The sequence below is a fragment of the Mustela nivalis genome, assembly GCF_964662115.1.
Source record: "Mustela nivalis genome assembly, chromosome: 3".
NCBI lineage: Eukaryota > Metazoa > Chordata > Mammalia > Carnivora > Mustelidae > Mustela > Mustela nivalis.
Window position 1 is genome coordinate 180,173,866 of NC_139022.1, and position 26,038 is coordinate 180,199,903.

General features: G+C 57.2%; 1 protein-coding gene across 2 annotated transcripts; it reads right to left on the bottom strand.

The window, feature by feature from the left end:
* Nucleotides 1-2,689: 2,689 nt before the first annotated feature.
* Nucleotides 2,690-21,158, bottom strand: PDCD6 (programmed cell death 6). 2 transcript variants are annotated; one of them, XM_082723455.1, is made up of 6 exons: nucleotides 20,984-21,158; nucleotides 20,246-20,307; nucleotides 12,222-12,266; nucleotides 10,931-11,083; nucleotides 6,059-6,168; nucleotides 2,690-3,265 (listed from the first exon to the last, which is right to left on the bottom strand). In XM_082723455.1, exons 1-6 carry the CDS (start codon nucleotides 21,076-21,078, stop codon nucleotides 3,167-3,169), a joined length of 564 nt encoding a protein of 187 aa, XP_082579581.1. In that variant the 5' UTR covers nucleotides 21,079-21,158; the 3' UTR covers nucleotides 2,690-3,166. The 2 variants fall into 2 exon arrangements, with proteins under 2 accessions (XP_082579581.1, XP_082579580.1); XM_082723454.1 differs by having other exon boundaries at nucleotides 10,925-11,083; nucleotides 20,984-21,155.
* Nucleotides 21,159-26,038: the final 4,880 nt, after the last annotated feature.

Genomic DNA, 26,038 nt, shown 5'->3' on the forward strand with positions numbered 1-26,038 from the left:
CCCAGGATGATTACGCCCCAGACAGTGGCTTCTGGCACGGACGTGGGGCAGACGTGCTGTGGTGAGGAACGGCACGCGGGGACAGGGCACGAGGGACCAGGTACTGTGGGCTGCCAGGGCAGCCGGCCTGCCTTCCCTCACGAGGCCAGCTTCCCGAGGTGCTCTGCCTGCTCCATCCCAAAAGCCTGTGTCTAAGCGGACCCAGGGCTCGGCTTGAGCAAGTGACCAACGGAGAGCCGCCCAAGTCAGCCTTCGCTCCTTTCCTGCCCTCAGACTGTAGGCTGCCTGCTCTGGTTTCTCTCTGTACCTGTAACACACGCCTGAGTGCACCGTGTCCGTTCCATACCGGTGTGCCCCTGGAGTCAGGCGCTGGGGGAGGCACCCAGGGCAGGTGTCCCTCCACGGTGTGACTGCACTGCCCCCTAGTGGCCGAACGAAGGCTCGCGGGGCTGCATGTGGCTCCCAGAGCAGACATCCAGGTGGGAAGGTTTTCTCCCAAACTTCAAGTGGCCTGGCTCCCCACTGGAGCCCCCAGACCTCTTAAGCCCACCTGCCTCCCGGGCCTTCCAGAAACACAGCCACATGCCCACCACCGCAAGACACCACAGCCGTGACTTGCCGCCCAGGTTCCCCACTGACCACCACCTCCCAAACTACCCACTCCTCACGGTACCTCCACTGACCAGACCCTTGGCTCCCACGGGGAGAGCTGGTGCCACAGACCTGAGTGCACCTGTACCACACGAGTGTATCTGTACCACACCTGAGTGCACCTATATAACACACCCGAGTACACCCGTGACACACACGGACTGCACCCGAACCACACACCTGAGTGTGTCTACACCACACACGTGGGGCACCTGGGTGGCGCAGCTGGTTAGGATCCAGATGTGATCTCAGGGTTATGGGATTAAGCCCTGCTCCAGTGGTGCTGAGCGTGAGGCTGCATAAGCCTCTCTCCCTCTGCCCCTCCCCCCGTGTTCTCTTTCTCCCATAATCTAATATGTAAATACTACAAATGGATACTGATAAACCCTAATAAAATAACTCTAAATATTTAGAATTCTAATAAAATATATTGCAGTAAGATGTATCTTAAAAAGTACATACACACACACATACACGTCCCACACCTGAGCACCTGTGCCCGCAGCACACACCTGAGTGCATCCTGGTCACAAACCTGAGCGTGTCTGTACTGCACACCAGAGAATGTCAGTAGTGTACCTGACTGTCTACACCACGTGCCTGAGCGCACCTACCGTGCACTTGGGTTTCTCTTCCCCATGCTGTGAGGTACTAAGAAGCCCACACTTTCTTTAGAGGAACAGCCCCTCCTTCCTAACCAGAGAACATGAGACCCTTACCCATCCCTACTCACACCATTTCTTTGCTAAAATTCTGCTTTTCCTTCCCTGCCCGGACCCAGGAGCGCAGGGCTCATCACACATTTACACAGTTCCCTCTCCGTGGCTGACACAGCGAGGGAAGAGGTCTCTCGGAGTCCACTGTGCGGCCTCCATGGAGCTTAAACACAGCCGTGCAATGGGGGCAGGTGCCTCGCCAAGGCCGAGAGCTGCTCTACGGCCAGCCTGAGACGGGGTCTGGGTGCAGAGAGAAAGGAGGGGCTCCCGCGTGCACAGGGTGGAACTCGGCAAGACTGATGGAAGGCCCTACAGGCCGTCCTCACTCCAAGCCTGAGGTCTTTGCAGGCCTGGGTCAAGGGAAAAAGGAGTGCAGCATCTTCCAAAGGCACCTCTTGTAGTCACGACGTAGGGAAAGGGAGTGGGCGGGCAGCGGAGGGATGCATGTCTCGGGGATGAGGACATTAGCTGGGAGACACTGAGCCCAAGATGTCTAGGGGAACCCAGAGAGAAGCCACCTGAGCGCCTGAATGTGTGCACCTTGGGTCTGACAGCCTCTTGGGAGTCAGCATTTGGGATGTGGTGTCAGATGGTGTTCACTGAAGTGGAGCTTGGGGTCACATGCTGGTGCTGTGGCAGGAGCACGCTGATGCCTGGAGACGCACCAAATGGAGGCAGAAATCCCCAAAGACACCTCCCCGTGGGCCATCCCCCGCTGAGCTCGAAAAGCTGCCCACGAGCCTCACAGATTCAGAGTCTTTACCCCCACCCTACATACTGTCGTCAGTGGTGTCCTGACCTCTCTAATCAGATCCCAGGTAAACCCAAACGTGGCCGCCTCCTAACCAGCACAGGCCCCCAACGAGACCCCTGTGGGCCAATGATTTCAGATGTCCCAGACCCACTTATAATCCCTCAACACCCATCCGAATGTCTTCACAACTGCTGCCCCCAATTCTGGTTTAGGGAAGCACACTTAGGAGAGGGAAGAGGCAGAAAACAGCTGAAAGTGATGCCCATGAGGGAGAGGGTGAAGCGGCTGGCTGTGTGCGACAGGCGAAGCGGAGGACCCCTCCAGCTGCCCGCACCCCACCTTCACGCTGGGAAACCACAACTGACAGGTCATCGCAGGACAGGCCTCAATCATCGTAAATGGCAGAAACCCACCTACTTCCAAACCTAATCTGGGTTTCTACGTTCAAAGAAGTCTTCATGAAATTTAATCTAACTCCTGTGACAAAGGACACAGTACCCTTGGGTTTCCCTTCAGAGGAGTCAGGTGGGCACCTAGAGGACTCCCACGTGTGCGCGTCTGAGACAGATTGGGACAGGAGTGCATCTGCTTTATTGCTTATGCTGCATATTCAAACAAATACAATAAACCCCGTCTTAAAAATGTAAGGCACATGAAAGCCTTTGTGCAATTCCGGATTAGTTTTAAATCCCTATTGGCTAATGACAGTATTTCCCCTATAGACCTGGAGCCATCTGGAAATGACCGTGATGAAGTTTTCGCATGCAGAATACCTGAAACATGATCGCATCTTACCTCATGGCACAGCTGAACAGCCTCAAATCAAATGTCTGTATGTGAATAATGATTACAACCATGGTTACATTTGCAAAAACCTTCCCAGCTTATCCACATATGTACAGTTGGGTCCCCAAATGTTAATTATATAAAATCTAAAGGAAGAAGAACAGTATCTTGCTGCATCTGTGTCCTGTTTCCTTCAAGGGAGATTTGGCATTTTTAGTCTTCCTTCCACAAGTCCCGCCGCTATCTGCAAAGGCCAGTGTTATACGATGCTGAAGACCATGGACAGATACTGCTCATAGGACACCTGAATCCAGCCGTCCTGATCCGTATCGTAGCGCCGGAATATATCGGTCAGCCTCTGGGAGAGAGACGACAGGCAGTTAGACCGCGATATGTATGAAACAGAACGAATGAAATGCACCTAGCAAGAAGATGTTTAGGAACGAAAGTCACCCATGTCTCCCAACCCCCCAAGCCCCGATGGAGAGCTGGGCAGGGAGACACGAGTGGGTAACCCTGAGCACCCTCAGGCCTGTCCATCACGGAGGGCGCTGCGACCTGGTGGGACAGCAGGGGAGGGAGGATGAACGTGGGAAGCTGGGTAAGAGGTCAGGGGGTGGGCTGTAGCCCCACCTCAATGATACGCCACAGCCCCAGTCCTGTCTCCCAAGTGGTCCAGGGCTGAGCCGCGGTCCTCCCTTCCTCCTCTAAGACCAAGCTCATGGGGGCTCTTCCTCGAATGCTCACCACCGCTCTGGCCACTTGCCACCGAGGACACAGGGAAACCAGCCCGGACTTGGGCCCCTCCCTTACACGCAGCAGGTAGAGGCCCAGACACAGACCGTGGGAGGTGGGTCTCCTAGTACCGGCCTCAGGGTCCGTCCTGGCCACCCCACCCATCCAGAAGGCTCTGCTTTAGTCTGTTCACAAGCTCCATCCCCCCACAGCAGGTCAGGGGCAGAGGGAAGAACCCTGCACCCAGCAGCAGGGACAGCCAGTTGAGGGCCGCCCCAGGTGAGGGGCACCAGACAAGCACAGCAGGCCTGAGACTCCTCGCGACAAAAGGCAGCAGAATACAATTCCTCAGGACAGGAGCGGAAAACAGTGCCCAGTTCACGGTGAGAGCAGGCTGGAGCCCGGCCCTCCGGCAGGTAAGACAGGGTACCTGACCCAGCCGACTGTTTGCTTGGGCGTTAGCTGGGCCCCCCCAGCGCACATGAGATACTCCAGCTGCACCAACTACAAAAACACCGGCGGCAGGGAACTCCCCGGCGGTGGCAGCGGCAGGGAACTCTGGCTGAAAGAGCGTCGGGCAATTCTTCTTCGCACTTTAGTTGTATTTTCTACAGATTTTCATGTTCTTTTGCAAAAAATCATTTCTTTTTGTAGAAAAAGACAGATGAAGGAAAATATTTTGGGGGGTGTTTTATTGTGGCCTGCAGCTTTTCTCTGTCCTGTGTTGAGGGTCACTCGGGAAGGGTGGGTGGACCAGGGACCGGCAGGCAGGCCTCCGGCTCAGCACGGAACCCCACGGCCGTGGCTGCTGCCTGACAGACACCCGCCTGGAGGGGCCGATCCCCAGCCTTGAGGTGTGCGCAGGCACCAGGCAAACTTCTCCTGGGACTCGGATCGCCTTACCTCGGTTACCGAAAGTCTACACTCCATGACCTCGGCTGGAGAAGAAATGTAAGGATCAGGTGTTTCCTCACGGGACACAACCTCAAATGAAAACTCTAACCCAAGAGCACCTCCGACGCAGGCAACGCGACCTCCATACTGCAGCGCTCCGCAAGTGTTCAGACACCACTGCCAGTGGGGTGGGGTGGGGTGGGACGGGCAAGGCTCTCCCCATTTCGGGAGCCGAAGCTCGGATGTCAACAGAGCTGGCTCTCTGGCGAGGCCTCAACAGCAGGGCTGGGCCGATCCCAGACTCACAGTACTTAGCCGGCCACAGAAAGTTCACTTTCACTCTCATGGGAAAAAAATCCCGAGGAAGTTTCTCAGAATTCCAAATTATATTAAAAAATCTCAGGCTATTCACATTTCTCTGGGACTCGAAAGCTGACAAGATGGAATCTGTGGGACAGTAAGGGCCTGGGGTGTTCGGGTCACAGAGGGAGGACATCAAACTGTCTGCCGGCACGTAGCTGCGGAGTCTGAGGGACGGGCACACCAGTCCGTCCTACTTCAGTCTGTTTTTTAAAAAATCTGTCACAATGAAAATCTGTCATAATAAAAACTTGGAAAGCCAGCTAAGAGCTTATCAGTTCACTGCATTTCTAAGCCTAACTCTGTGGAACCCGGATCCCGACCTCGACACAGGAGCGGGGGCCTGCGTGGGCCCAGCGGCGCAGGTTCTATCACCCTGCCCTCGACTCTGGAGGGCACTCGTGCCAGCAAGTGCACCAAGCTCCCGCAGGTACAGAAGCAAGACTGCGGGAGGGAAATGGTGGTGCTGGGGTCCCTGGGACCTGCGACCTCCCGTCCTTGGAGCTCCCCTCACACAAAAAGGCAGGGCACAGTCAACATCGCGACGGAAAACTGACCCATTTCCTCGGAATGAAAACACAGCAAAGATAGCAGAGTATACATGCAAGTAACCCACTCGATTTAGAAAATGTGACCTCATTGGAAGGGACCTTGGACCCAGGGATGGGAGATGATCCCTGAGCAGTTGAGACCCACGTAACTACTAACAGCTTTCCGCTGACTGGGAGCCTTACCAATAATGGACTAACAGTCAATTAACACTTGTTTTGTACGTTATGTGTATTATGCACGTATTCTCACAATAAAGTAAGCTAGAGAAAAGAAAATGTTATTCAGAAAATTGTAAGGAAAACACATTTTCGGCACTATGCCATACTTATCAGAGAAAGTCTGCCTATGAACGAATGTGTGCCTGGGCCGTACGTCGTTCAAGGGTCAGCGGCACTTCCACCGGGAGGAAGAACACGACTGGCCACAGCCCCCTGAACAGACTAACAGCTCCTCGGCCGCCAAGACTAACCTGCATACCCTCGGGCAGCAGACACCAGTCCCTCCAACTGCTGACTGCAGAGCGGCACTCTGCCCCCTCCCTCTGCTTCCGCAGCTGTGCCCGCCTGCTGCACTGGCCAGCGCACAGTGAGCCCCCACGGAGCCCCGTTACCTGCAAGACGATGCAGCCCTGGATGAAGTCGTCGAAGGCGATCTGCCCCCGTCCTTGTCTGTCAAACTTTCGAATGAGGATGTCGTGAAACTGGTCGGACAGCCGGTACCCTTGAAGAGGAGGAGGAGGATGAATGGAGGGCCAGGAGAGGGGCCGCTCCCATCAGCCCCCACGTCCTCCTTCCGACAGGCCCCACAGCCTCTGACATCAGCAGACGACAAACGACAGAGGCAGGGGTGGGAGACGCGAGGCGCAAACTCGTTCACATGCCCTCTGGGACCACACCCCCATCCGCAGTCCCATGAGCGGCCGGCGCGAAGACACCCCCTCTTCCTGCAAGGGGAGTGCTCCCTGGGGGCCGGCGCTCGCAGGCACCGCAGGTCACAGCTGGGAGCTCACTCGTTTGCATCACGTACACTCACCCCACAGCGCTGCACCCCAAAAACCATCCCGCAGGGCAGCGCGGTTTCCTTGCGAAGTTTTCGTTTTACAGATAGTTTCATTTTACATGGGAAAGAATGTATCACTGGAGGCTTCCAAATAAACACAATGTAAACTCAGGGAAGGAGCTGACCCACTGGCCCACACGCCCCTCTGGGCATCAGCAGGGACATCCAGGAGGGAAATACCAGGAGCCAGGCAGCCTCCCGGAGTTCACAACCACTCAAGGGCCATCGAACGTTATGACAAAGTCACTGATTCCACCTTCAACTTACTGAGTGTCTTGAAAAGGTCTCCAGCAGGGAGGTGGTTCTGAAGACACAGGGACACAGTGGCCACTCGCCTGTGGGACACCCCTCGAGGCCACTCTAAATAAGGACACCTACTTCCTTCCCTCCTAATCCCACTACCTGTGTGACTGTGGTGTCCTTACTATTCAGGAGACAAGATCCAGGGGCCAAAATATTTTTACTGCTTTTCCATCCTGTTGGAATCTTTGCGAGGACACATGTACACCTATTATCTGAGTGAATTACACAGTTAATGATTGCAGAAATACTTACTTTTCTAAGAAAGACTCAAACATGCACACACAGGACAGTCCCTTCCGGAGTGGTCAGCATACCCTGTGCATCTGTGACTTAAATCCATCCCCCCTGCCAGTGAGAAGACAGGATCCCTGACTCAAAAAAAAGAAAGGCAGCAGGTCTGGGACAGGGGTCCCCTGTGGACAGGTGAGGAAGCGGCCCAGGCTGGTAAGAGCGGAGCTCATCCAGGTGGAGAGAGCAGACACCAGCCATCGCTGTGGCGTTTCCGGCCCAGACCTAACCCTACAGGACGGACCTCCACAATTCCTGCAGACCACGGAAGCAACTTCTATCATCCCTGGGATCAGCTTCCGAGTCCCCTGGTCCTCAGCGTCACTGCAGCGAGAACCAGACCAACACAAGTCAGACTAGAAAAGTGAAAGAGGAAGAGAGACATTTACATGAGAAGCAAAATCTTCTCTACGAGTTTCCATCAGTGAAAGTGAAACATCAGCCTCATCAATTAAGAGGAGGTGCCCTCTGGAAATGTACATCAGAGCCCTGAGAAGGTGGCTCACACGTGTCGGAATGGTTGTGATCGGAAAGGCTGAAACCCCACATGCTGGCCAGAGTGTGGAGAAGAGAGAGCCCCAGGCCCGGTGGGAACCCAGATGGGCACAGCCACCCCGGGACACAGTATGGGCACTCTTCAGAAAGCTAGCAACAGAGCCAGCACGTGATCCAGTAATCCCGCTACTGGGATTTACCCCAAGAAAACGAACACACTGATTCGAAAAGGCATCTGCGCCCCTCGTTCACCGCAGCACTGCCTCCAGCAGCCAGGGCACAGAAGCAGCCCGCGGGACGACGGACTGAGGGACTGAGACCTTGCCGCTGGCAGCAGTGTGGACGGACCTGAGTGCATTAGCTCAATGAAATAAGAGAGACAAATACCAGATGATCTCACTTCTGTGTGGAATCTAAAAATAAACCGAGCACACGAAACAGAACCAGACTCCTAAGTGCAGAGAACAGGCGGTGGCCAGAGAGGAGGGCTGGGGCAGGTGAAGCAGCTGAAGGGGACTGAGAAGTGCCAGTTTCAGATTGTGAAATAAGTCCGGAAGTAAAGCACAGCACAGGGGACACACGTGTAACACTGTGGGAGCACTGTACCGTGACAGGCGGCACCTGCACAAGCCGCAGCCAGGGCTGAGACTAACTAACTTACGTCAACTGCGCTTCAGTTAAATGCAAAAAAAAAAAAAAAAAAACGCAGTGCCCCTGTACGCTGCTCCCCCAGCCTGTGACCCCGGTTGGGACTGGCCCTGTCAGCCTGGACATGCAGGCACAGGGCCACACCCTGAGCTTAGAAGAGCAAGGTTCTCTCCTGACAACTAACAAGCACAGGAAGGGGAGACATCAGAGCCGCCCGGATGATCCCACGAGTCACCCACCACCTGCTCCCAGCACCCCGAAATGACAACACACCTTCCCAAGCCTAGATGCTAACCAGTGACCTCTCTGCAGGGCACAGAGACTGCAGCAAGGGGCAGACCTGGAACGGGGCATCAGCCCACGTCTATAACCAGCCGATGGCATGAAAAGGCTGGGGGCTGCCCGTGGACCTGCTGGGACCCTGGTGCAAACGGACTGCTCATTTTTAAGGTGGGTCCGAGGCATTGATGTGGTGAGCAAACGACCACACACGGCAGGGACGCGAGTAAAGCGTGTTGGGGGGACACCACACGGGCGTCGCACTCCTTGGCCCGCGACGGAGGACAAAGCAAATGTAGCACCGAGCCGCTAACGGCTGCGAGGCGGGGCGACTGGAGGGAGGGCCATCCACTCTGGTAACGTTTCCATCAGAACACACCGAGCTGGCCTGGCGAGGGGGGCTGCCCGTGCCTCACCTTCCCTACAGCAGGGACTGTGCTGCGTGGGGGCAAACTCCTCACGCGCTTCCTTCCTTCGGCTCTCTGCACCTGGCGCACGGTGCCTCCGCGCCCCGAGTTTAGAGAAGGGATACGGGAGCTCCCGCAGCCGCGTGTGGCCTGGGAGAGTCACCCGGTGCGGCCAGGGTTGAGCAGGAATCTTCACTTCAGTTCCTACTGAAAATCTGCTCCCATTACTAACATGGAAAGGGTAACAATGTCCCTTCTTGGTCTCAGAGACCAAGAACCAGTCCCAGGAAGAAACTGGTTAGAACGGGTGGAATGCGATAGCAGAGTATTTACTTTCTCCAGAAAACATCTGGAAGTCAGGGAAGAGCCCGCGTCAACCAGTCCAGGGAGGCTGGCCATCTCCTGACCACAAGGGACTGACCCATGACCTCCACGACCCTGAAGCCGCAGCAGGGACTCAGGAAGCCAGAGAGGCCGGGGCACTGCCCACCTCACAGCTCCCGCCATGAGCTCTAAGGACCCAGAGGGCCACTGGCACAAAGGAAAGAGAGGCCTCTGGGCCTGACAACGCTAGTGCTATCCGTGTTCCCTGAAACCTGAGGTCACTTATCTGGTGTAATTCACAGGACCCAGGTTCCTCCCAAGCTGTCCTCAGCCCGGCCAGGCCTCCAGCTCCTTCCGGCCCTTCGGTACAGCCTATTGTCCCCCAGCCTAAGGGCAGAGCAAAGTCAGCTGTGTTCCCAGTCCCAGCGCAGAGAACCTGAGGTCAAGTCCTGCCCTAACCCTGACCCCCAGCTAGTGTGTGATGTGGGAACACAAGCTTCCTATGGAGCGCCAGAGCGGCTCCCTGAACACCAGAGGATTCCTGAGGCAGGAAAGGAAGAGAAAGAGAGTGCGTGCCCCACGGAGAAATGGGAGAAGGGCAGAAGTTACAACGCATTAACAGAAGAACCAAGACGTACTTCGTATTATTAAAACTCAAAATACCTAGAAGTTCATTAGTACATTATAATAACAATGTAGTATGTTATAGAAAAAAATAGGACCCTATAAACTAATTTGCCTGGTTTTTTCTAAAAGGTATTCCTAAGCAGTCTTTAAACAAAATGTAGCAGGAGTTTTGTAACAGGGCCCCGGTAAAGGGGGCTGAGTGAGATCATCCCAAACATGCCAGAATTGGGGTGTAATTCCCACGAGCCTTGGACAAGTCCTCCAAGTCCGCTTCCTCTCCACACAGAGAACCCCAGCCTCCTCTCAGACCCCTGCACCAGCATCAGAGGCCAGCTGACACACTCAGGAAAGGCTGTGCAGACACTGCTGGTGACACGGCACACGCGGGGGCACACGCACTTGAGAACGGGAGCTGGCACGCCCATCAACGCCCGAGGCAGCAGCTGGCACTGCGGCTTACAGAAGCATGTCTCACACGTACAGACGGTCTTGCCGTGTCTCGTGACGTGTCACAAATAAGCTGCCTGAGTTCACTGTCACTTATTAACGTGAAACTGTGTCCAAAGCCACCGCATTCTCAATGTACGTGTCCCATCACACCACTGCACAAGCGACAGATGATTGCATAGCCCGTATCTCATTTTGGATGGGGAAAAAGCACATACGGTCTCCATGTCAAATATAAGCCTTCATGATAAAAACAATATCAAAGTATAAATCTGAATGTCAACAAAAATTTCCTAGTTAAAAAAACCAGTAAATCAAGGGGTGCCTGGGTGGCTCAGTGGGTTGAGCATCCGACTCTGGATTTCAGCTCTGGTCAGGATCTCAGGGTGGTGGGCCGGATCCCCGGGTGGTGGGCCGGATCCCCAAGTCAGTCTCCGCACTGGGCATGGAGCCTGCATTAGAGTTTCTTTCTCCCTCGCCCTCTGCCCCCGCCCCACTTTAAAAAAAAAATCAGTAAACTGAACAAGGTACAAAACCAGTAATGGCACCAAGTGACCTCCAAAATGAAATCTGCTACACAATCAAGATAAGTGAATTACCAAAACCTGAGAGCGCTTGCTTGAGCTCGTTCTTGTCGATCATCCCGGAGTTGTCCCTGTCATAGGTGCGGAAGACGTTCTGCCAATCTGTGATGTACTTCCAGACGCCCGTGAACTCAGTGAAGTTCACGCCGGCCTTGTTCTCCCGGTCAAACATGGCTGAGACAGAAAGGAACGTGAGTGGTTCGCAGCAGCCGGCCTCTCCAGGTTGGTGGGCAGGGGCTCAGTGCCCACACGGCCTCCCCCGCGCTTCCGTGGAGCCAGCCCGTGCTCAGCCAGCGGATGCCCGCGTGCTGCTCAGAACACTCCCCGGCCCAACGGGAGGGCTGGGCCTCCTCTGCCAGGTGGTTATCCAGCCGCAGCCCCAGCTCGCGTCGCATAGCGGCGAGGCAGACGGTCAAGAGGAACATAGTGGAGGAGCCCCGAGACACCAAATGCTGGACAGGGAAGTAGCCTCCCCCGACACGCGATGCGGAGGGCGCTCTTGCTTTGTCAGAGGGACTGGAGGTCCGGAGCCAAGCGGGAGGCTCTGCCCTCCCAGCATCTTGCTCAGCTCCTTCCCTCTCCAAGAGGACCTACCACCGCCCGTGCAGGCCCACGCCACCGAGAAAAAGACTCCACTGGCTTTACATTCTTGGTTTTTTTCAGTAGGACCCCCTTTTCATTAAAAAGATCACCCTAGGGGCGCCTGGACGGCTCAGTCGGTTAAGCCTCTGACTCCAGACTTCAGGCCGGGTCACGATCTCAGGGCCGTGGGATCCGGCCGTGCTGGGCTCCGCGCCTGGCAGGGAGTCTCCGTCTCTCCTTCTCACTCTCTCCCAAACACATACACGTACACGTACACGTACAGAAATAAAAACATTTTGAAAAATAAAAAAAAAAATGAGCCTAAACCAGGTCCAAATATGAAAGAACCCGTAGCGGCATTGACATATAATGGCAAAATGGCTTAAACATATGTAAAAATTCCATCCGTACTCCTGTGACCAAGAAAATGACAAATCACTTGGTCTCTCTGCACACGTGGGGAGCAGAAGAACGAAACAGGAGTGGCTCGGCTGCTCAGAAGCACACCGTGACTCAGCGGAGGCTCACATAAGGGAAAGCTCCGGTCGGAAACTGAGCACCGCTGTTTCCGCCAGTCAACCACCGTGCCAGACAGGGACAGCGTGTGACGTGCGCTGATGCTGCGTGAACACGGACCCTTCAGACCCGGGAGCTCCAGCTCAAGTGCTCTGCTGGGAGGGCAGGACAAGGGGCCATGGCAGGACAGGGGTCTGCCTGCACCTTTACTTACAGATGATTGACCGGACAGTCACAGGGTTAAACGGAGTCCACGTGCCTGAAAATAAATGACAGGAAAGACAGTCAGCGAAAACCGTTTTCCCAGCAATCTCTAAGATCCCCATCTGGAACAGCAGCAGCTACCGACAGTCACCCGCTACTCAGGGAGACCTGGGCACCACGGTTCTCAGCAGGGACACTGTCCCACGGGACGTTTCTGGTCGCTGTGACCACTGGGGGCTGTGAGCATGTTGTCGCCGGCGTCCCGTCCGGCGCTGTGCAGGTGTGCCTCAGGCCCCAGCAGACGTACACGCAGCGCTGCTGGTAAGGCTGTGAGGCCAGAGGCTCGCTCTTGTTCGCTACATAAACAAGACCCGGTTGTACAGTATTTTTTTTTTCCAGCGTGGATCCCAACAAGGGGCCTGAACTCGCGGCCCTGAAGATCAAGACTGGAGCTGAGCTCAAGCGTCGGACACAACCGACCGAGCCCCCCAGGCGCCCCGGTTTTACTGCACTTGAACACGCGCTCTGTCTTCCAGGACCGCGACCGGCAGGTAGGTGAGCAGCTTTCTCAAAACCTCACCATAAAACAAGGCCTTAAAAACGGTCTCCTGAACTACAGCCCGAGCACGTGGCATCCGCCGACAGTGGGACAGCGGAGACGTCGCCGGGTGCCTGTTGCGAGGGGCCTGCTGCGTCTGACAGGACCGCGTGCCGACGGACGATGAAATGTTCAGCAGATGCCTTTATGCCCCCAAACCTGTTTTCTGAGCGATTCATACCATCAATTTCCAGACCCACAAGAAACAAAGTACAGAAGTATTTTTAACGTGGAGGGCAAGCAGCGTCTCTCCCCACACCCACCCGTGGACGCTCCTGTTTCCTTCTACGTCTGACCCGTCTTCACGCGCCCTCCCCGCGCCCCGACACAGACGCATCCCCTGGCCGCACGGAGTCCGGCCTCCCCGGGAGCAGGCGGGCGGGTCTGTGGGGCGCCCCGGGCTGAGCCCGCTCCCCTCAGGGCTTCTCTGCTCCTCGAATGTGCCTCCCGGAGCGCGCGCACCCCTCGGCTCCCCGCCAGCTGCAGGAGCGCCGTGGCCCCCGGACCTTCCCCGAGCGCCCCCGCTGAATCCGGCGGCTCTGCCGGTGCCGGAGACACAGGCACCTAGTGAGGACGGCTGTCCCCGAGGGCAGGGCCAGCCCCGCGCCGCGCCCGGCACACCCTCAGGGAGCAGCAGCGTCCGCAGGCTCACGCGGGCTGTGCAGCTCGCGGGGGCGCCGGCCCGCATGTGAGGCTCCGGGGACAGCCGCCACCATGACACAACCCGACGGGCAGGAAATGTGGAGCACGGAGGGGCCCCTTCTTCGCCGTTGTTTGCTCCTTCGCACCGGGCCCTGCGAGCACCGAACCCGGACTCCGCAGGACACAGCCCGGGGCACCCGCTGGAGGCTCTCCCTGGCCCTGCACCCCGGTCTCCCCTCCGCCCGACACAGGCTGCCGAGCCCTCCGCGAGGGGAAGTGAGGGACGCCCCGCAGCCCGCCCGACCGCGAGCAGAGGCCTCCGGGGCCGTGTCTGCGAACGCCGTGGCCAGACACGTTTGAAACAAAAGTGACACAAGCGCCCCAGTCCAGTACCGCGCAGACCTGAGTGCGTGGTGCTGAGGGCCCGGTGCCACCTCCACAGCCTGCGGGAGCGCCCAGAGAGGGGGCGTCCCTGAGGTGACCCAGGGCAGCCGGCGCCCGCGCCGGAGGATTCCGAGGACGGCAGGGGTCCCGGGCTCAGGAGAGCAGCAGGTCATCCCGCGCCGCGTCAGGACGCCGAGAGGCTGCCCACAGGTGTGCTGCAGGGCTGCCGGGTGAGGCTCGTGGAGGCCGGCTCCTCCGCGCACCCTTCCTGTCACCCACCAGGGCTGGACTCTCCAGGGAAACCAGGGGGTGACAAGAGCCAACAGTTAAGGACTGGCTATCACGCGCAGGTCCTGCGGCCCGTTCTCATGGGAGCCCGACGACTCGCAGTGACGCGGAAGTACCGCAGCGTGGGGACATGTCGTGTCCCGTGCAGTGCGCCTCAGACGCGCCTGAGTCAGCCGGGGAACCCGAGTCGTTGGGAGAAGAGTCTTCTGGAAGAAAGCACGGCTCCCTGAGAACAGGGCACACTACACAGGGAGACGTTCTCCACGATCCCGACACCCCCAGTGACCCTCCAGCCTGGGTTTTCTGGACCACCCTTGGTTTCAAACATTCCTGTCTGCTCTTCCCTGACACAAACATGGCTGGATGTCAGAACCGCTCGTTTGGAGAAGGTTCTCGTCAGATTTCTACTCAGCAATACGTGATCGCTGTACCTACAAGTCCTGCTTTAATTTCATCTCAGAGAGCTAAAGCAAACAGGCCTGACTGTCCGTGGAAACCTCGTGCACGGTTTTCGCCCACGCCCTGAGAACGGTGCCGCGGCTCTCCGGGGCGACCCTAAGCGAATGGCGACCGCCGGGGGAACCACCCGTAGCTGCTGAGGAGGAGACCGTCCCCACAGAGAGCACGACCGCTTCCCCTCTTAACCCTCAAGCACACAAACGACTCCGGACTCCCCACTCTCCAGGGAAAAGCCCATTCCGCTCTGTGATGACGCAGTCTTTCCACCCTCCAAAGAGCTTTTCTTGAAATTATGTCCTGTTAACCACAAGCGTAAACAGTGGGTTCCGTGAGTGGCTGAGGGTTACGACTCCTGACACCCAACATTTCCACAACCGAGATACTGAACTACGTGAAATCTTTCGAGACAAATAAATAAGCAAGTAAGTAAATAAAATTTTAAAATAAATAAAAAATAAAGATCAGACTTTTTTAAAACGTCATCACTGGTGATGTCTTTCCACTTCACTTCATCAGACCAGGAACTCCCAGCCTTGCTGGGCTTTTCTGCCAAGAGCTGAGGCAAGGGCTGCAGGCTTGGGCACTGGCACTGGCACTTGGTGCACAGAATCTGCAAGACTCTGGTTCAGCAAAACTCCACACTTCTCCAGTTTTCTTCAACTACAGCTTCAAAGAGCACAACCAGAAATACGGCCTTTCCGAAAAGCAATCTAAATCCTGACCATCAGCATTAAAGATGCCCATACCCTTGATACGATACACGTTAGCTCTAGAAACTGGCTCTATGAAATCTGGGGTCAAATCACTCCAGTATTTACATTAATGAAAACGAGACACAATCTAAGGGACGATTAGTGAAACACCGTAAGCTCAGTCCGGGCGGACACACTGCCTCCCGGTTCTGTACCAGGCAGATGCGGGATCCGGTGGACTGGAGCTTGGCTCAAGGGGGAAAAGGATCTAGACTTCCAGTCTTCCGGTCTTTACACCCAAAGAAACTGGGGCCAGAAGTGCAATGCACCCAAGGTTACAGAGTAACCTGTCAGCAAAGCCAAGTCCACCAAATCCTAACTCTCTTTGTTTCCATCTAGAAGTCCGGCAGGGCGTGTTTCCGGAGACAGCAGACAGGTCAGGCTGTCCTCGGCGTCGAGAACGCCCTCAGCTCCATGACTCACGAAGACTTCAGTGCTCAGGCTGCCACAGAGAAAGGACAGTCAACCCCACAGGGAAAAGGCACCAGGAGTCCCGTGGTCACCAGTGCTGTCCAGGATGTGCTTCCTCTGCCAGCTCCGAGTTTTAAGGACAAACACCCAGTCACGGCCACCAGAGAAGCTCCCGCGTCTGTGGAGTCCAGGCTCTCTCATGGGAGTCTCTCGTGGAAGCTCCAGAGACCCAGAGGGAAAGCAGGTGTTTGCCGTGAGTCAGACTGTCAGTCCCGACTCCCGGGCAAGTGGCTGTCTGTCGCACAGCTCCAGGCCGCGGGTGGACAGAACACGCTTCTCAGCCTGCGTGTCCAGCACGCAGCCAGCCCTCCCAGTGCCTCCTGGGGAGCAGCAGGCTGTGAACAACGGGGGCCTGCTGAGCGGCCCTTCCCCACGCGCAGGCAGAAGGGAGCTGAGCGGGCATCCTTAACCACCCCAGCAGCACGCGCAGCAGCGAACACCCTCGGCCGCAACACCGGGCTTGTGGGGCGGGAGCGGTGACGGGACCGGAAGGCCGGTCTGCCGGGAACCGTCGGCTTATATGGTCTGATTTCCCTTCATTTCTTAATACAGAATCCCCAGGACAGCTGGAACTCTATTCTGATAAAAATATCTTAACAACAATATATGAACTATTATCTTTTAAAGTACAGGTATAAAAAATGTCTCCACAAAAGTACCTACATAGGTTATATGAGGGCAAACCTGCAGAAGGACAAAAAAAGAAGCTTTAGCAAAATTAAATTCCTGCAATTCCAAAAAAGAGCATGCAAGGTTTAAAAACAAAAAAAAGGACCAAACTGAGATAGTTTATGTCCTTCCAACAGAAGGCAAGAGAACAGTCTTCTTCTGTCTTTCTTCATACCCGTTAACCACACACCCCCGAGAGCAGTTTCAGAAGCTTTCCTATGAAACAAGTCTTATAAAGGACTCCGTGTATGGGACCCACAAGGACCCTTTCGGAGCGGTTTCACCTACATTTCAGCAGAGAGCACACAAGCACAGACTTAATTCAAGTGAGAAACCATGCAAGTCTGAACTTCAGTTTTGCCACCAGTAACACGCTAAGTAAAGCAACGTCCTGGAATAGCCTAGTATTCCAGGGCTAATACGAAAACAGAAGCCCATTCCTGGGAGAAAAATCCGAAGTCAAAATACCGTCAGCTGCATCAGCCCCCAGCGTGAAGAGGACAAAGACGGGCCCACCTGGCGGCCGGCTGGTTTCTGCGCACAGACCACGCCTGCACACAGGACCCCGGCCTGGCCTTCCATCAGGAAGCGGACAGGCTAGTGGCCAGAGGCAGCTACAGCGGTGGCCGCACGGAGCAGACCGCAGAGTGTCAAGGACAAGGCACAATGCCGCAGCGGTTCAGCAGCAGGGGCAGGCACATGCCTCCGGGCAGAAAATCTGGAACTCAGGACAGACACGGCTCCAGTTCACAGCAACAAAAGGCAGGCCCTCTGCGCGGAGGGAGTACAGAACCCACGCAAGGGGTAGACACCCCATGGACACAGGTGGGAAGACACTGGGGCTCAGCGCGCTCAGAGCCTGGGAGAAGCCAGCCCCAGCCCGACGCGAGCGGAAGGGCCGAGGGTGCCAGCAACACACGTCTGCGTCTAGATCTCGAGAGCCAGAAGGGGTAACGGGGCCAACAACACTACCACCTGCTCCGCGAATCGGCAGCACTGGTAACTCGCTTTACTGCAGAAAGAACATGATGAAATTTATAAAGTAGAGCGAAATGAAGGAAACTGTAATTACGCTGGACGGGGAGAGAGAAGGAGGAGGGTAAGAAGCGAAGAGCTCCAAGACCAGGTCGGTAAAACTGACCTCTCAAACCTCTACACAGTGGCAAGCCACCAGTTTCAGTTTTTCAGCAGCTAATCTGAAGAGGAAAATGTAATTGGTTAAAGGACTCAGGGTCGGTAAGATATAGAAACAAAACACGTCAAAACGGCCACCATGATGCCTGGAACAGGAGAGGCCTCTGCTCCCCGGCAGAAGCGAGACGGCGGCGTCCCGGGCAGAGGGCGTGCTGGCTGCGGTGCGGCCTCCCGCTCAGGTTAGCGCGGCCACCTGCTTCCGGCCAGCTCTCACACGCCTCCAGCAACAGCCGAGGGAGTCCCACCGGGCCCCTCGACACAGGCGTCTGCAGAGCCCACTGAGACAGTCCGACCCACTTGCCGGTGGCGTTAACCAGGCGCTGCCTGCCAAGTATCTCAGCACCGGTGAACGAAACATCCTCTTGGCAACTGTTACCATTCCCTCCTTCAAACAGGTTCCTGGTGGATATTTAGTAGGAGCCGAGCTCAAGATGACGTTCTGATGGTGATCCATCCGCTTTCTCCACCAGCTGAAGAACTAAGGGCAGCACCGACACGCTCGAGTGAAAACCCAGGAACCTGACCCGACAGGTCAGACTCCACACCCCAGGGCTCCAACAGCAATGCTGACCCGAGACGAGGTCTGTCCAGTGCCCAGCAAAGGGCCCACCTCAATGGGCGCTTAGTAAGTGGAACTACCGTCACCACCACCCCTGGAGCTGGCTTCCTGCGGTCACAGGCCAGTCAGTACTGCATGCTTAGCTGACCACACTGAACCCTGCTACGTGCCAGGCGCTGTACCAAGGGCTCTGCGCGCGTTTTCTCCATCCCCCACCCAGAAAGGTCAAGTCCTTGCCCAAGGTCATATTCCTAGAACTGGCAGAGCCAGGACTGAAATCCAGACAGGAACCCCCGGGGTGGACACATCAGGCCAATGAGGTCAGAGTGTGACCATCACCCCAGTGGAGGTTTCACACAACCCCAAAGCCGGTGGTGCTCTCAGAACTTCAAGGGGACAGACAAAAGAATGTCCAAATGGGTCATGGAGAAGAACTCAGTGACGCATGACCCTGAGGGCACTCTCAGTGCAGGGTCCGCCCTCTGTAATGTAGGACGTGAAGACATCCGTTTGGTCAACGATTCGAGTATTTTTTTGTTTTCTGAGAGAGAAAGAGAGAGCGCGCACACTTGTGGGGGTGGGGGGGCTCGACCTCACCGCTCTGAGATCATGACCTCCGCCGAAATCAAGAGTCAGACATTTAGCCGACTGACACACCCAGGCACCCACACTTAGAAAATTTTTATTTTTAAGATTTTATTTATTTACTTGACAAGGAGCGAGCGAGAGAGAAACACACACACACATACACACACACACGAACAGAAGCAGGGGGAATGGGAGAGAGAGAAGCAGGTTCCCACAGAGCAGGGAGCCCCACGCAAGGGCTCGATCGCAGGACCCTGGGATCCTGACCTGAGCCAAGGGCAGACGCTCAACGACTGAGCCACGGAGGCGCCCCAACACTTAGAAAGTTTTAAGCCACATTTGCCAGGTCGTAGCCTGCTGGGTTCCAGCTTGTTTTGACATCTTTCTAGTAACCCTGCCTTCTACTCCTCTGAGTGTAGCTGAAGCCCTGGAGACACAAAGATGGAGACTAGAGAAGGCAGTCATCAAAGCAAGAGTGAAGAGATTTCTCAGCTTCCTGAGCGCGGCTACATAAACATGTGTGAAGTCACACGCCAGGTACCTGCGGCCGCGGGTGAGACCCCGGGAGCGGAAGGCAGGAGCACCCGCCACTCTTCACCCTTAGGAACCTGCGGATGCAAATCCTGCACTTCCCGCAAATCGCGAGGCAACAGAGGCCGAGCCCAGGGGCCCGGAGTGGGCCTGCAACGGTGTGTGTCCTCCTTGAGCCCCGTGTCCAGCACCGGGAGGCCCCGCCGGCGTGCTCACTCTCCCTACAACATCCACCTGCCTCCCGCTCGCAGAAATGACTCTTACCGACACCTCAGAACCAATCCCCTTTCTACCCTCAACGGCCTCTGGAACGACAAGCTACAAATCCAGGACCCAGAAAAGACAGTGGCACCGGAGGGATCAAGAAGGGCACCCCGCGGGTATCGGATGAAGTCCAAGTTCTCAGACAGGGCCTGCGGGGCAACCGGGGAAGCCAGCGCCCACCACGGGACCCCAGAGCTACGGTCGGGATCCCCGTCTGGACACCTCGTTTCCCCCAGGGAGGAGACCAGCTTCCCACCATCCCACTGCCAGCGCCACGCCTCCAGCGACCCATGTCTTCCCCATGGTGCCCCAGCAGCCTGATGAGCCTCTCCAGAGGGGTCACGAAGACGGACCGCTGAGAACCACCACGAAGACGGACCGCTGAGAACCGCCGGGGTCTTCCAGGCACCAGAGGTGGGTCCGCGGTACAGAGCCGAGCGCCGTCCTTGCCTGAAACCCGCGCCCGAAGTGCTTCCCGCACGAGTCCCAGCGCAGCAAAGCAGCTGGACGCGGAGGCGCCGGGGGCACAGGCCGGAATCACTGCCCGCACTCGGAGAAGAAGGGACTCGCTCGGGCGCTCAGGCCCGCGCTCAGGCCCCGCGCTCGGCAGAAGCCCGGCCCGCGGCCCCACTCACCGTTGGAGAGCGCCTGCTGCAGCTCGCTGTCCGAGATGACCCCGCTCCGGTCCTTGTCGACCCTGCAAAGCCGAGGCCGGTTAGCCGGGGGCCGAGGGCGCAGGGCCGGCGCCCGCACTCAACCGCGTCAACCCCGCTCGGCCGAGGCAGCTCCTTCCCGCGGACCGTGCCCCGGGCTCACCCCCGCCTTCTGCTGGGGAACCACGGAAGGTCGGGCGCCTGCTCCGTCCCGGGCCGTCCGCGGCCACGGGTGTCCCGGCCACGGGTGTCCCGGCCACGGTGTCCCGGCCACGGTGCCCCGGCCCCGGCCCCGCGTCTCCCCAGGGGAACCATCGTCTCCTCCTCACACTTCCGGGCCTCGCTCCTCGGGGGTCCGCGGCGGCCCGGCGTCCGCCCACGCCGGCTTCTCTCCCGCCCCCGACGAGCCCTCCCCGGCCGCGAGTCGACCCCGGACGAAGGCGCCGCCGAACCCGTCTCCGCCCGCCTCCCGCCTCCCGCCGGCGTCCCCGAGACCCTCCCGGAGCCGCCGCTCAGCCGCGGGCTCCTGGCTGCGAGGGGCGGGGGGCGGAGGCCGCGACCCCCGCGCGACGGAGGCGCCTCCGCAGGCCCCGGCGGGAGGGAGGCGCGGGGGTGGGCGCGGGAGGCCGGGAGAGGTCCCCGGGGGCCGGGAAGGAGGCCGGGGGAGGCCGGGGACGGACGCGCGCAGGCCCGGGAGCCCCGTAAGCGCCCGGGCCTCACCTCTGGAAGACGTTCCACAGGAAGCTCTGGTCCGGCAGCGCCGCGCCCGCAGGCGGGCCGGCCCCGGGGCCCGCGCGGTAGGAGTAGGCGGCCATGCAGCCAGGCGCTCCGCTGGGCTGAGGCTCCCCGCGCGCGCAGGCAGGCCCGGGGCGGCTCCACTTCCGCCTCCGCGGGGCGGGGCCCGGCGCTTGCGTCACTTCCGGGGGCACCGGAAGGCGGTGTCTCCCCACGGGCGCCTCCGGCCGGTTGCTCGGCGACGCCGGGGCCGCGGCTGTGCGCGTGCGCGCGGCGGCCGCCTCCCGACTCGCGGACTCCCGGGCCTGAGTGCCGAGGGCGCTGCCCTCCGCCGGGTTTAGTTCTTGCACCGGGAAGCCCTGGGGGCGAGCGTGGCCGGAGGGAAGGACGCGCGGCCCCTCACCGGCGGCCCGGCCCTCTGGGGAGCCCCTGCGGCGTCCGAGCGGCCCTCGGGGCCGGGGTACGGCGGCGGAGGGTCCCGCGGGGGGCGCCCCCGAGCACGCGCCGGCCGCCCGCTGGCCGCCGTCGGGGAGACGAGGGCCCCAGGCCCGCGAGGACTCGGGGTGTTTCGGAGTCCCTCCTCCGCAAGGAGTCCCCGAGCAGTGTCTCTGGAACTTTCCGCAGCTGCGCTGGGGGCCTCCGGGCCCGTCCGCGGACCGTCTCCCGCCCCCGGCCCCGCCGCTGCCCCGGCCCCGCCGCTGCCCCGGCCCCGCCGCTGCCCCGGCCCCGCCGCTGCCCCGGCCCCGCGGCACCAACAGGCGCTCGCGACGCTGCTTGCAGGGACAAGACTCGTCCCCGGCCGCGCGCTCCCGCCGCTGTGCCCCCTGGACGGTGCCCCTGGACGGTCACGGCCACCCGCGCGGCCCAGGAGCAGCTGCCGGCCCGGGGCGCCGGGCGTGCCCGCGGGGGGCACGGGGTGTGACCGCGCGTGGTCTCAGGCCGGGCTCGCGGCCGGCTGCAGAGGTCACGGCTTCCTGATGGGCGAGCTGGGCGCCCGAGGCCACACGGGCCGGGACGCGCCGGCCCAGGCCGACCTGGACTGCCCTTCCCTTCAGACTCCTCGAAGGAACCGTGTCGCGCGGAAACACGGGCTGGAGAAGGTCCTGCCCCTCCCCCGGCAGCGTCTGTCCGCGGACGTGCGGACCGTCCAGACGGCTCCGCCGGCCACTCGGGCCGGGGCCGGCCCTCCCTCCCCCCCGGCCCTCCTTTCTGGCGGTCCGGCGGGAGCGCGGCAGGTGGGTCCCAGCCCCCGCGCCTCTGCGTCAGGGCAGGACTGAGCCTTGGAGGCCGGCCCGGAGCCGCTGCCAGGGGAGGGGAGGGGAGGCCAGTCGCCTGGACGGCCTGGACAGCCTCCGGGGAGACCGCCTGCTTCCACCGGAAAGAGGCAGATCGCGCCTGCCGAGTTCTGCGGCCTCGGTCGCTGGCCGCTGTCCCCTCGCCTGCCTTGGGACTCAGCTCCCTCTCCCCAGGTCTGTCGCTCCAGGCGGATGGCGCGCCCGGCCGGGAGGCGAACGACAGCGCTGCGCTCTTCCTGCCGTGAATATGGGCACGGGATGTGTCTGGTGTCGGGCCAGGTGGAAGATGCCTTTTATTACCCGTAGGATGGCTCTAGACGGTGGCTCTTCCTGGGCGCTGGTATCCGCGCACTTCGCAGCCCACCCTCTTGTTCATCTCGTCTTTGGCATTTGGGAAACCCGCAGTAATCGTCAGATGGACGACCGGCGGAAGTTCTGTGTCCACACACACACACACACACACACACCCCTTGTATGTACCCACACTAACAGCTTTCCCTCTGAAGCCACTTGGATTCGGTATTTGTGCCTTGGGTTGTCATCAGGACCACCAGTGGCTTGCACTGGGACACTACATGCTCGACACCTTCACTGTCACTTTCCCTCCTATGCACTCGGGTGCAGAGGTCGAGGAGACAGACCCAGCTGTGCCCAGGCCTTCCCCTCCTTTCCAACCATTGTTTTGTCAGACTTCAGTAGGAAAAAGAATGACTTGCCACTTTTTATTTAACTCAGGTGTCCTTTGAGTACTGCCCAACTTACCCTATGTGCTGCTTAATAGGATACCAGCGAGGGTCTTCACTGGTGTCAGCCAACCAAATTTCTGCAACGATGCAACTGCTCTGCTGTCTAGTGTGAGAGCCGCTTGCCACATGTGCCCACTGAGCACATGAAATGGATCAAGATGACTGGGGAGTGTAATCTTGAGCTTTATGTGATTTTAGTGAACTTGAATAGCTATGTGGTTATGGCTAATGCCAGGGACTGTTTTAAGAATATTGTACTGTATCTTTTCTGGTCCATATTAAAAATCATCCACATTTCTCTGGTCAGTATCCTAGTTTTTTACCTTGATGCACATTAAAAAAAAAAATTACCTGGTCTGTCAATTATTCTAATACATGGGTTCTCTTAGAAACCTTGAACATTGTATACAAATTTCCAGTATGAAATACTCTGTCCCATAGAAACTTGCATCTCCAGACCACCTACTCCCCAGTGGTTTTCTTGGTTTCAGCATGTTCATGAACAGGTCTGCAGGTTGATTTTTGAGACGTAGCAGACGTAAGGCCACTGCCCTCAGTTACTTCTTTGAAACCAGTCAGCCCCTCTGTCATCTTACATGCTTCACATACCTGCCTTTGCCAGCTTTTCATTCATTGTCCTAACACTTAAGTGATGCTCTAATGCCCGTATTTATCCTCCCACTTCTGTAACATTCTTTGGCCAACCTTTGTTTCATCTGCTGGTCCGGATGGAGGTCTGAGGTTGTCATCTGTCCGCAGCCTGTTATTTTCTTCTGGAAATCCTCTCCTTCAGGTTTGTTGAACCACAGCATCCCCTGCAGGTGGTTTTCCAACGGTGGTCCCTGAACACACTACAAATGCAGATTCTCAGGACCGCTCCCAGGACCTACTGAACCGGAAGTCCTGGGTGGGGTCAGGAATTATTCAACAATCCCTCCAGGTGACACTGATCCACATGCAAGTTCCAGAACTGCCGCTTCCAGTCGCTTCCAGTCGGCGACAGGAGAGGAATTAGGCACAAACAAGTCAGAGGCAGAAGACTGGGAGCAGCCGACAACAGTCGAAGAGGACGGCTGCCCCGAGCAACTCCACAGTCTCCCTTTTATTGGATAGAAAACAGTAGCCAACAGAAGGACCGATGAAGGTCACACGTGAGTCACGTCTTGCAGGCCAGCAAGGAGCAGGATCAAGTTTACAGTTAAACAAGCACATGCAAAGGACTCATCTAACAACGGGCGATTCTGGGAAGGGAAAGGAGCGAGAACGGAAAAGGGAAGCAGGCGGTTTTCTTTCCACCCTGAGCTGACCGGGCCTTCCCGGCTTCTGTGAAGGGGCGGCCTTCGGCCCTGAGCGAGCCGGGCATCCCCAGCTGCCCAGCTTCACAGTGGTATATCGTCCTCCCCCATGACCTGTTGCCAGCATATGTATTTAAGGCCGTATCTAAATGTGCTTGGTAACTAGTAAAATCCTCCAGGGGTTACAGTGTAAGTAACACATTGTTCCGAGGGGCAGCAGCACAGAACCACCTTAGGGAGAGCAAAAAGGGGGTCTCTAAATTCTGTCATTCCTTAGTCATTTATCTGAAGGGATTCCTCTGTGAAATTTTCTCCAACCACTGAAGTTACCCTGAATTACAATTTGTGGATAAAGGGGAGGGTAACCATTTCATTCTCCTTTAATTATGCATTTTCAATGTTAGTAGTTAGTACCCTCGTTACTTCCAAGAATGACTGCCCATGTTTTTGTTCAGTGTTGGCTGAGTTTTAACTATCATTCTAAATTAACGTACTGACGTTTTTAAGAGTGAATCCATGGCTATCATGGCTGGGGGGAGGGGAGTGGTAAGCAGACACCACAATCCAGGTGCTTAGAACCTACTGGTATTGGGACAGAGCTGGAAAATGTGTGTGTGTGTATGTGTCCCCTAAAGAAAAAAGAAAAGGGGTGCTTGGGAGGCTCAGTCGGTGTGGTTAAGTGTGGCTAAGTCTCTGCCTTTGGCTCAGGTCATGCTCCCAGGGTCCTTGGCTAGAGCCCCAAGTCAAGCTCCCAGCTCAGCGGAGAATCTGCTTCCCCCTCTCCTAGCTATTCCTCCTGCTAGTGCTGACAAATAAATGAGTAAACCTTAAAAAAGAACAAAGGGGTGCCTCTGGGTGGCTTAGTTGGTTGGTCATCTGCTTTCGCTCAGGTCACAATCTCAGGGTTCTGGGGCCAAGCCGCTGCTTGGGGGGGAGTCTGCTTCTCCCTCTCCCTCTGCCCCTCTCTCCCTCCACTCATGATCTCTTTTTCTCAAATATATAAATAAAATCTTTTAAAAATGATTTTAAAAAGAACAAAGAAAAGAATTTACACTTACATTTCTATTCCAAATTTAGTATTGCAGGATTACTTCTATTTCTCTTTCTCAGAAAAAATCTGTTTTAGCATTGACATAATCAGTTACTAGCTTTAACTAGTTTAATACTACACAATTTTGAAGTGTGAACACCAATATTCCCATTAACAGGGGTTAATGGGATGCTGATGAAGCACAGGGTTTCTTAGTGGGTCCATTTATCCTTAAAGTTCACTGAAACTGTAAACTCCAAAGTTCTATGTTCTGATGCCACTTGAAATGACACTTTGCTCTTAGGACAGTCATAGCAGCTGGACAGTCATTTGCAGTCGGTTGCAGACACTCCATGCTGTGTGGCCCCGCACCTCCCCAGGACCCACCAGACCTGCAGCTTCTTGCCTCAAGCACCTGCGACTCGGCCTGGGGTCTTTCTCTGGTGGTACTAGTGTGGCAGGGAATGGGGCCAGGAGCTGATACTTGGATGTAGCCCTCAAGCCACGAAACACATCCGTCCCCTTGCTTGTGCAGCAGTGTGAACGAACCACAAGTCATGGTGCTGACTAAGAGAAACCCAATAAAAAGAGTGCATCTGTATGGTCCCATTCGTATGTAGTTCTGGAGCATGCAAGCCCATCTCTTGGGACGGCACCACTGGAGATAAGGGGGG

What these genes read in the sequence shown, in the direction of transcription:
- PDCD6 (XM_082723454.1), bottom strand. Translation starts at nt 21,078, where the DNA reads ATGGCCGCCTACTCCTACCGCGCGGGCCCCGGGGCCGGCCCGCCTGCG. An exon ending in GCAGCAGGCGCTCTCCAACG is followed by an intron (nt 12,267 to 20,245) that starts GTGAGTGGGGCC and finishes ATTTATTTTCAG; the next exon opens with GCACGTGGACTCCGTTTAAC. An exon ending in AGGGCTGCATCGTCTTGCAG is followed by an intron (nt 3,266 to 6,058) that starts GTAACGGGGCTC and finishes TCTCTCTCCCAG; the next exon opens with AGGCTGACCGATATATTCCG.